Raw genomic sequence first — 12,044 nt, forward strand, 5'->3', positions numbered from 1 at the left:
GCTCGACGCGCAAAATGAGAAAAAAATATATATTTTCTGCCCTGATAATTTGATAACCCTAACCTAACCCAATTTCTAAGTATTTTTATCATAAACAGGATAACTATATACAATGATTGAAATTAACTTTATATTCTTTTGCGAACAAAATGAATATGAAAGACAGCTTTTTGATAAAGAACACAGTTTTAGAGCGTTAGAGCGCGATTTATACCTACAACCGCTAACATAGGCGGATCCCGGGCCCCCCTATTGGCGGAGCAAAAAAAGAAAAAAAGAAAGAAAGGAAAAAAGAAAAGGAAGGGAAAAGAGAGGAAAAAAGAAGAAAGGCAAACATAAGAGGAGGAACATGATTAAATGAAATAACATTAGGGGAAGACTCTGAAAATAATTTTTTTTAAATCTATTTGTTAGGATAAAAAATTTTCGCTCGCGCTTCGCGCCTTATTGTCTTTTAGGGTATTTGCATATCTTGCTCAATATGGAGCTTGAAAAATCAAACTTTGAAGTCATTATACAAAACATATTTCAGCTGGGAAATTGAACTTTCATTATTTTGTTTCATTTACAAATTGATTTTTAAAAAGTGCTCTGTAAAAATGTCTGTGTTATCATCTGAACATTATCATTTTCTGCTTGCGCTGCGCGCTCGCAAAATTTGAATTTTCAGGTACGTATTATTTTCCTGTATTCCATAAAGTTCTCAAAAAGTCCCCTATTCAGGTCAGATTGTTAAAACGTATCAGCTAGCGCCGCACGCTATAGCATTTGGATTAGTCGGTTATGTATATCCCAATATTAATTCTAAATCAAACTAATTTGATGACAGTTTATCAAAAAATTCGACTCGCGATTTCTGCTCGCATTGATAGATATATAATGCCTCTTATGCATAATTACAAAGTGCTTTAAATGTCCAGTTTTCAGGCCATAAAATTAACACATTTCGCGCTCCCATGCGAGAGAAATAGGAAGATGGTCATCAATTTCATATGATGACATAATGCCCTCATAGCATGTTCCGGTCCTATGTAAAAACTCAAAGTAATAAAAATAAAATACATCAGCTCTTTTTTAACTGTGATCCATCACAATTCACAATTTTCCCACAAAGTGTTTGCATTACAGAGCTTAAATTCACCCTTTGTTATTTCATATATTTTTAGCTCGCGCTTTGCGCTCTCTTTATTGATTTTCATGATAAGAAAGTTACTTAGAATACCCAAATTCTAGGTCGAAATCTAAAACACACGTTAATTCAGATACGCAGATTGTTCTCTATTTAAATCATTATCCAGTTTCAGATCACAATATCAAAAAGTGTCTGCTCGCGGATAAATAACTTATCCTTTTCATGATAAAACATGAATAGTGCGTCCAGAATCTTTCCCCATAATTTTGTTTACCCATCACATTTCTCCTATTTTCTCCTCCCTTTTATTTTCCATTAATTTTTCTTTCGTTCACTTTTTTTCTGTCCTCTTTTCCCATAATTTATTTTACCCATCACATTTCTCCCTATTTACTCTTCCCTTTTATTTTCCATTAATTTTTCTTTCGTTCACTTTTTTTCTGTCGCCTTTTCCCTTCTAAGTTCAATTTTTTTTCTCGTCTCACCGCTTTTCCTCATCCCCAGCCCTCGATCGACGCCCGTGCAGATTCGCAAACAATATCAAGAGTATGTCTACTTGCAAGGGCGGAAATCTCTCCCCAAAGGTAGGGGGACCAGGGGCTGGAAAATTTGACAAGCAAAAAACAAACAAAAAAAGGTTTATCACCCTCTAAAGAAGGTCATCTTGACCAAAAGAAATTTGAGAAGCAAACAAGCAAAAAAAAGGGGCATGCCAAAAGTAAGATCGTCTCTTCCAAAATACATTTCGAATTTGAACGAAATGACCAAAAATAGTAGGGGGACATTTCATAATGTGCCCCCTACTATTTTGGGTGAGGGGACATGTCCCCCGGCCCTGGGGTTTGCGCCCATGTGGGTGGGGGTGTTGCGCCTCCCTATCGGGATCATATCACAGCGAGTATACACTCTTCCATATTGGAAGAGTGTTTACTCGCTGAGATTTCGATCTCACACATAATTTTATAAAAAAAATAGAACAGCTACGCCTTGAACACAGGCCAAAATGCCTAACGATTTCTCCGCGGCATTAACAACTCTCGTAAAGGGCGCTCCATTTATAAATAAAGTTGCACGAACAGCTCTCTATGGCGACAAAATTTAACGCGGAATTGCAGCCAGCAGCGTGGGAAATTGGCAGAAAATTCAAGAAGAGAACCGGTGAGTACCGATTTAACAGTATTCATGTATTAATTAATATTTATTTAATCATAAGAATAATTTTTTTTACGGAAAGAAAGCTTAGTTCTAAGCTAGGGCGGCCCAAATGCGCGTGAGTGGAGTCCCAGTTTCTTAACACGGGTAAGTATTGCGGTGTCGCCTAGAGTGAGAGAGATAGTGTGTAGTCGATCATGTGACGTCATTATTCTCGACTGTTTTCGATCGCGTGAATGTCTACCTGGGGGCGGCTGGGGGGCTGAGAAGGGTCTCTATTAATTTCATTTCTTGCATTTCCACAACATCTGTAAGACTTTTTAGTGACATATTTGTGTATAAAAAGACAAGACCTTTCCATTCATATATAATTTGTCTATAATCATCACTTTCGTGAATTTTCTTTGTGTGTATCCTTTAAAAAACAGGAAATATGCAAATGAGGTAAACCACGTGATCAGCATCATCAGAGTTACTGGTATTACTGGTCTTGACCAGTTTAATTTCAAACATTGAATTACTTTAGACCAGTTGACTATATATCAGGGGAATACATCTTGCTTTGATCTTAATCATAATTAGAGGACAAAATTATTTTAATCATAATATCAATAATTGATAATTATGATATTATTAATAATAATTACAATATCAACAATAATAACAGTAATAAGAATGATTACAAGAATGATCATAATAATAGTGATAATCATAAGAGCAATGATGATAACAATGATAACGATAATAACTTTCTCTGAATTGTAAGATTCATTTTTCATAATTTGTTAAATGATCTGACTTGAAAGTCATTATTTATTGGACCAGTAACCAGAATGCAATTGTTTGAATTGGTCTCCAGTTCATTTTTACTGGTCCAGTTAAAAATCAACTGGTCCAGTAAACATATACTGGAAACCAGTAAAAATCTACTGGAAACCATTTATTGGACCAGTAACACCAGTTTAATGAAAAACAATTTAACTGGTATTACTAATTGCTTCAACTGGAATGCAATTGTTGGAACTGGTCTCCAGTTGATTTTTACTGGTCCAGTTAAAAATGAACTGGCCCAGTAAAAAATATATTGGAAACCAGTATAATTATACTGGAAACCAGTAAAAAATTACTGGTCTAACTGGTTTTTTCCTTTTGGGTGCTCTATATCAGTAACATCAAATGTTAGTATAACTCAAATTATGATGGAAATCTATGTACGGTATATATCTTCTTTCTTGTTTTACATTGAAGTTTGTCCAGACGAATGGGTGTATGGAGGAACGAAGTGTTTTCTGGAAGTGGCTGGCCGAGAATCCAACTGGACTAGTGCGCGTGACTATTGTAACGATCTGGACGAGGTTGTACTCGGAAACGGAAACAGAGTTGGACCATCTCTACTCCTCATAGAGAGCGAGGAAGAGTATGATCTTCTCAAACTCGGCATATCCGACCATTGGTTCCACTGGTTGAACTGCCAGGTTGTTGACAGAAATATTACTTGCTTCACAGACAGAGCGGGAAATACAAGTGACTACCGACGTAAGCTTGTTTGTATACAGCTGATAGCGAAAACATATTCTTTCTTCTCCTGTGGTTTCAAAACAGTGAGAGTGTAGAGGAAATGCCACCTTTTCCAAATGGGTTCTCTATAATTGCATTTTTAAAGAAAATATTGATTTTTAAGAAAATATGAGAAAAAGGGTGGGGTGATGTCGGAATCCCCTGAAACGGTAGTTGACGGTGTCCTAGCACTTCTGGATAATTATGGAGCTGATAGAGAAAACCCATACTTCTGTTCCAAGTGGTATGTAGCTTTAATTTCAGCAGCTCCCCAAGGGAGTAGGGTTCTCTATCACATACATATAGCGAAGTACCTGGCACATCGAAGCCTACCCCCTCGGGGAGCTGCTGAAAATACCCAACTCCTTTTGCTTATTGGGCCTATTTCTTGTAAAAATTCACCATTTTGGTTCCCTAATTTAGGAAAAAGGTGTTTCTGCAATAAAGCAATTTCTATTGTCGGTTTCATTCTAGTCTGTATAATTAGTGTAACTAAGACGCGGAGGTTGCTTTTTCGTTTCGTTTTATCGCAATAATCGTGTTCATTTTGAAGTATCTGCCCTTTATCTAATCAAATCAATACATTTACACTGTCATGAACGAATATTCTCTTTTCTATATCCTCTTTCATGTCAAATGCTGATAATCTGAATTTAGTTGTTTATGTTTATCATGTTTATGATAAAACAGAGAGTTTTCAATATACATGCAAAATTTGGACCACAAAAAAAGTACATTTGGCGATGATTTTTCTTTTTTGGGGAAAAATATTGCTCGGATTTTCATTCTCACCTTATATATAATTGTTTGAAACCGCAAAATCGTAAAATAGCCTCAAAACCTGATATACTTAGCTTTTTAACATGCAATTATCAGAGTAAAATGAACACAACGTTGGAACGAAGCAATATGATTACAAAAAACCCGACAGAGACAATGGACGCTTAATGACTAGCTGTCAGGTGTCCATGTTAGGCTTAGTATTTCTTTTTAATTATGTGTTAAATTTGCTTCAATTAACGGAAGTTTATTAAGCCTATTTTTTTTATCTTTTCAGCCAATCACTGCTCGTCGTTTAGGGTCCACTACGTCATTCTCGTCTGTTTCGGTTTTAGTATTACTTCGTTCTAGCATTCTGTCCATTCAAGCGATTTTATAATACTAAAATTAAAATAGTTGGATTAAACTTTTAAGGCGATTATTGGGCTTTATGTTTTTATTTGTTTACACTTTTTTTCAGATTGGTCTAATGATCCAAGCTCATACGAGAGTACCGACTGCGTGGGTGTGAACATTTGGAGTGGCTATTGGATTACATATAGCTGTTCGTATACGTACTTTTTAACCGCTTGTCAAGTGAATGTATTTGCCTAAATAAATACACCGACATAAAATGCACTAAATACCCTTCTTTAGCATGTTTAGTAGAAGAGAGTGAAAAAATATACAAGAGTTTCTTTGGCACAAGTTTTCGCTAATTTTTGAGATTACACAACGTGCACATCTCAAGCTTCAGTGAACCCTAATCTCCACACATTGTATTTTCCCATATGTTTGAAGTTATTACTATGTTTCTTCTGCATTCAATTAAATCATTAATTTGTGGGTATTCTTGATCAATTTTGACACGATCATTTTTTAAGCTTGGAATGTTTCTTTTTCAAACTAAAGAATTACTTCTGAGTTCTCAAGGTATTTTATATTCCCATATCATAACTGTTTAAATCAGAACAATATTTTACCAATTTGATTAAAATAGTGACATTGTTGCGATTAAGGAAATTCAAATTTTCTTGTAATGCTTTAATGTGGCACCTTGCATGGCCAGGTTGCCCTTATGTCAATTATGTTATATTATCAATATCAATTGAGTATGTTATCATATTTTCATTACTATATATCATAGATCTGTCTACCTTAAAGCACACACAATCTGAGTCAGTCACTGCAGTATGGTTCACGATCATACTGTGATAAACTGGAAGACGTTTTCACACTCCTTGCGCAATTAAAAACTCAAACTCATATTTTAGCTCGGACATCGAGCTTTTATCATTTTTTTTCATTTACAAATTTAAGTGATCTGTAAAATGTCCGTTTTATGGTCTACATATCAGCATTTTAAGCTCGCGCTGCGTGGTCACATTGATCACATTAGCTAAGTTCATATTGTCTCCGTGTATTCCATAATGTTTTTTCAATTAAACAAATGTATTCAGAATGCCCAGATTCTAAGGTCTAAATCTAAAACATGTGCGATAGCCTGCATGTTCTTTATTTAAAATGTACTTAAATTATCCAGTTTCACATCAGAATATCAATAATTGTCTGCTCACGATTCACGATCGCATTATTAATGATACCCAATTGACTAAATCCTATTTATGATTTACAAAATATTAATAGAGTGTCCCGCTTTTAGGTCTAAAATCTCAATTTTCTTCCTCTCGCGCTTCGCGCTCGCATCAATTGTTAAGTTACATACCTATCCCATTTATTAATACAAAAATTAGAATGACCAATTTTTAGGTCGGAATGTCAAAAAAAAATTCTCGCGCTTCGCGCTCGCATTATCTAAATATATTGGCGTCTGCAGTAACCATCTAGTTACATACGAATCTTGTTCAGGATCACACACAACATTGCCAAGAAAATTAAATTTTCAGGAAAAAATGACAGTTAAAAAAATCGCTTGCGCTTCGCGCTCGCACTTTTTATAAGGCTTATGAGATTATTACATGTTTATGTGGTTTTATAAGAATAAAACTAAGAAGTGACTGATCGGGGAAAATATAGGTGAAGATAATTTCGGGCCCCGTCCCCTATTGGCGAAAATCGGATCCGCTCTTGTGACACATACACACACACCGGAAAAATGGCCGGTGGCCCCCCCCCCTGAAAAAGCAAGGACCCCCAGTGCCCCCCGGGAAAAAAAATCCTAGCTACGCCACTGGAGTTCAGAGGAGCAATACCGATCGCGTTATCGATATCCTATGACGTCACGCCTCTGCGCTGCTGATCATCTCAACTTTACGCGAGAAATTCTCGACGACGAAAGTGAAATCGGGAAGAAATTGCAGTAAAATGTTATTGTACAGAATGCACAGGTTAAAATCACTGCAATAATCAGAAAGCATAAATATTATTTTTCATTAAAATGTGTAAAACTCTAATGATTTGCGCTCATATTAACTGTAATAGATAATTTTACGGGGGTGTTTCATCGTGTTCGCCTCCTGTTCGTAAACTACAGTTCATCAACACCAACACCGAACTTGAAATCACGATTTCCCCAATCCTGGGGGTTGGTGTTGGTGAATAGGGAAATTGCACGTAGATCGTCAACACCAGCTGTAATGCTCGGTTGAGCAGACGACATTCAACACAAACTGCAGGAAATACGTCATATTTTCCGAGGTCAATCCCAACACCAGCGTGATTTCAAGTACGGTGTTGTAGCTGGTGTTGGTGTTGTCCCAACACCAATGTAAATTATTACCCATAGTGACCTATCAAAACACAAACTATGTGACCCAGTTCGTTACACTGGAATTGTAGTGTAAAGTAAAGAATGACAGATCAATGTCGTATTTTTTATTCATAAGTATGTCATGTAAGTAGTCATTGGCGGCGGAGCAGAGGATTATCTTTTGTGTTGGGGGGGGGGGGGCGGCTATTGTTGCGTTCCCCTCCCCCCCGAAACACAAGAGATAATCCTCTGCTCCGCCGCCAATGTAAGTAGTACGTATATATGTGATGTAAACTTTGCTAGATGAGAGATGTAAAATTCCTAAATAAATTATGGATTGAGGTCTTGAAGTTGAACTGAAAACCTTTATCAAAATGGCTTTAATTATTTTGTGCAACTTATTCCCGTTCAAATCAACAACCAGTCGCTATCCATAAGCGATATTCAATATCACACTTTCTCTAAAACCGAATGAAATTTTAAAAAAATGACCGCCCTTACCAACAGATGGTGACAATCAACATGTAGAAAACGTCAAAATGTATAGGTAAAGTGTTTTCGCCCTCTTGATCGAGGGAAACAGGCAAGCTGCTTTATAGGGCACACGAGAGTAATTCATCTGCGCGCAAAGCATGCCGGACAGGTGTTAGTAAAGATCACATGACTTTATTAATTAAAATAATTCATCAAAAATAGATCAAATGTTTGTATATGAAAGGACGATAAAGATAATACTATGTTCATACTCTTTCATAATTAAGGCGTTCGGGGAGGCTAGACTGCATTTTTGTATTTCATTTTAATTATTACCCACAATGCAGTTCTGGTTTTTCTGGCAATGAACTGGCCGAAATTATGGTTGGTCTTATTTCAGGCCATTTAACTTTTGATTGAGCTGGGCAAGTTCCTGATTACCATATCAAGTCTTAATGTACTATTAAATGTGACTAATGTCAGTGAAATAAAGGAAAATCTATCGAGGGATTGATTTTTAATGATTTTTTGATGAGCTATGATATAAACACGTGAGTGAATGGGGCTGTAATACTCATGTGTGCCCATAATCAGATAATGCGCGTTATACCATGCTCACATTTGTTCTACGGCGGCCGTACGGCGAGTCAAAAACAGCCGTTTTAACATTTTTGTGCCAGCTAAATATAGGTGGTTTGAAAATAAATGAATAAAACGGCTTTTTTCGACTCGCCGTACGGCCACCGTAGAGCAAATGTGACCATGGTATTACCTTTCCATGACATCCTCTGCCAATCACGAAGACTTACAAAGGATGAGGGTTAGATCGAGGTTCAAGATCAACTCCCACTATTGCGACAGCCAGGAATTAACGTTAGACTTTACACCTAATGCTATCTCGGTTCCATGCGTTATTCATGCCACCTTTGCTAGAGTATTTTGGAGATACCAAATTCATTTTGTCTCTGGCCTCGCTTATGTTGGAGAAACTAGTGATTTTTTTTTTCGCAAATGCGACGCAGATTGAATATAAGAATAGAGTCAATGGCAATGAACAGCTAGGTCTTTGTCGAACATTGGTTAAACCGGGAGACATGGAAGAGCTGTTTCGTGGTGGAAGTTTGTCATTTTTCCAGAAAGTGATGCTTTAATTAATTGATTCACCAAATTTCGACAAAGGCTTCTTGGTTGTTGATGTTTTTTTGTTGTTGTTGTGAAGGGCATTTGACAATATATATTCTAGGTTCTTGAAAGCGTCCTTTGTGAATACTCCCTATTGTTCTTTACTTTGGCTCGTCAATATAGTACCGCATCAGTGTGACCTTACTCCCGAGCATAGCGCCCTCACAGTTTGTCACGTTGCAGACCCGTTGAGCCACCAGAAACAACCATAGCTCTCAAGAGTTTACACTTTGAGAATGTCCTCCTATTTAAAAAAAGCATCATGAGGATACATTTTTATCACAGATATTGTTAGGGTTTGGTCCCATCTATCACCATTATGCACATACCCCATACACGTAACATATCATCGGCGTTCATCCGAACCGTCGTATCAATTTTGTTCCCCCCCCAAAAAAAAAAATAAATAAAAATCGATTTTGAGATTTTTGCAGAAAATGAATATACAAGTCCTATTCTATTCATAAATGAAGGCATCAATTTATTTTAGTTTCAGAGATATGAGGGGATTTTTACGGCGATGACATACATTTTTTTTGATAAAATGCGCAAATCCCATTGGGAACATGTACTGCAGCAGAGCGATACGACTTTTTGACTGACCGCGATTTCAGTGCGCGCGGTCAACCAAACTGTCGTGTCGGCCAACTGCAAAATGATTTTGCACGTCAAGAGCGATACGACGTTTTGACTGAACGTCGCATTCAAATCGCGGTCTGGGTTGTTGTATTCCCCGTGGCATTTTTGTAAAGGGTGAATCTAAACCGCTAAAACCGAAATTGCAAGCACGGAGCTCTTTTGCAATATTTTCCACAATCCTTGGTTTTGTGTAAAAATAAGGATACCATTGTCAAGCAATTTTCTTGGTCTTTCCAACCATGTATTTTTCTAGCAATGAATATGTTGTAAGGCCGTAGAACTAATTGCAAAAATTAAAGTAAACTATGAAGTCGATTTTCTCTGAAATGGGTTTTCAACCGTCGTTTGTGGATACGACGGTTCGGAGGACCACCGGCAATATTACTGCGACATCAGTCGAGTTGCGTCGAGCTGCCAAGAGTTGTAGAGCTGTGCCGAGTAGCTGCGAGTAACGGAGTTATCAAGAGTTGAATGAAAACTTGCCGCGAGTAGCCCAAAAAATCAAGTCGCCACAACTCACACAAACTCGTAAACCCAACTCGGCTCTGTGTGAACAATGCATCACACATCCTCCGATACACCAACCACTCCGCACACAAGTTCACAGACCCTTTACATAGTACTGTTTACATATTCCCAAATCTCCCTTTTCTCATTGGTATAGTTTGTCGCTGATCATAATGGACAACTGTCATATTGTTGTACCTATACCTTCAAAATGGGTTGCCTGAGTTGAAAAAGGTTTATGTTTAGCCCTTTACAAGTGTAAGGGGGTTTGTGTCTGTGTGTGTGTGTGGATGGCGATGCGTGTTGGGGGAAGGTGATGTGTTATGTGTGTGAATGTGGAGACGAGGGTGTGTGCGTGTGTGTTTGTGAATGTGCGGAAGGGTGTATGTGCGTGTGGTAGGTGTCTTCCTGCCTGCACACAATATTTGTTCACACTTTGTTTAATTCTTCAGCCGTCAACCCGGCGCAACTCAGATACACCCTCTTGAGATTGACTCAGTCATACGCGCAAAGATCCAAATGAAATTGGTACCGGAATGTACAGGGAGAAGGTAGGACATATCGATTTATCAATAGATGAGACATTTTTTTTTCTGACTCACTCTGTAGAATGTTAGGATTTTATTTTAATTAATTCTTAAAATGATTTTACTATACTCATGTCGTCCGTAAACTTACATTAGAACATAATACAACCCCCTCCCCCCACAAAAAAAGAGCCCTCCACCAGCTGTGAATCAAAATAAGAAGACATACTTAAATAAATCACAATTATCATTTATGTTGAATTATATTTCCTCTTCTATGGCTATTTAAAGAGAAAATTGTAAATAAGGATAGTCAAACTTTCGGTTGATCCCAGATTGGACTGGTATATCAAGGAATGATTTGAGCGTATTATTTGTTTTGTTTATAGTTTTTTTAAATAATATCCCGTTGTTGTTTTGTTCAGGAGCATCAAATAGTTTTGATAATCATGAACGCAAACTTCTGACTATAAAATGGGACGACTGTGTTACAAATAATTCTTACAATAGTTTTAGTCTTCAAAACTTTTGTATGCATTACAGAAGAATGAAAAACACAATTTTAAGTCCTCCACCAGCAGTAAATTAACAAGAAGAAGTACTTAAATAAATCAAAATCAACGTTATAGTTAAATTATATTTGCTACTATATAACTTTTTAAAGAGCATATTATTAATAAAGGAGAATTTCCATGCTTGTTTGTGATGGCAGAGTGGTATACACGGAGAATGACATCAGCGGATTTTTTTCAATCGATATTTTCTATTTTTTTGTTAAGGAGCGGTAGACAGTCTTGATCATTTCCTATTTCATTGAAGGAACTTTTGAAATGTTAATGCTTGACCTTTGACCTTGCGCACAAGGGTGTCAAGAAGCGCGCTAATCCACGTGACGTCACTCCGAATATGAATTCCACTCTGGCCATTGATTGCTTCTAAGTCCCTTCCATGGAGGCAGTTGGGACTCGCTTGTATTTGATGTCGGTTGGACGACGGATTAGCTTGACCACGTCCATCAGGATTGCTACGGCAACCACGGTTGCGACCATTCCAATGAGGAATATCCTAAACGAATTGTAGGCAGACAGTCAGATATGAAATAGAGAGGAAAATATGAGAGTATACTCAATTGATATGGAAAATATAACCTAAATTCTCTTCTGATGTTGGCATGCAAGTTATGTTCAATGTTTTCTCACGCTATTCTTTTTTTAAGCTTCAGGGCCCCCCTTCTTTCCGGTCGACAATTCCGAAGGTTCTCTATTCCGAAGGTTCGTAATTTCGAAACACGTTAATATGCCTATACCTCTATGTTCGTTAATCCGGAAACGTAAAAGGGTTCGTTAATCCGAACATTTGTGGCGTTATTGTGAAGGTTCGATAATCCGAAAACGAAATAAGGTTC

The 12,044-nt window shown here is 37.2% G+C and overlaps 1 protein-coding gene across 1 annotated transcript in view; it reads left to right on the forward strand.

The window, feature by feature from the left end:
* The window catches only part of LOC121417690, a 41,267-nt gene extending 35,174 nt beyond the window's left edge, over positions 1-6,093 (forward strand). Inside the window, exons 5-6 of the mRNA XM_041611423.1 lie at positions 3,533-3,820; positions 5,082-6,093. Of these exons, the coding sequence (XP_041467357.1) occupies positions 3,533-3,820; positions 5,082-5,215 (422 nt within the window). The 3' untranslated portion in view covers positions 5,216-6,093. The remainder of the gene's footprint in view (positions 1-3,532; positions 3,821-5,081) is intronic.
* The last annotated feature ends 5,951 nt before the right edge of the window (positions 6,094-12,044 follow it).

Source organism: Lytechinus variegatus, chromosome 6 (assembly GCF_018143015.1).
Source record: "Lytechinus variegatus isolate NC3 chromosome 6, Lvar_3.0, whole genome shotgun sequence".
Taxonomy (NCBI): Eukaryota; Metazoa; Echinodermata; class Echinoidea; order Temnopleuroida; family Toxopneustidae; genus Lytechinus; species Lytechinus variegatus.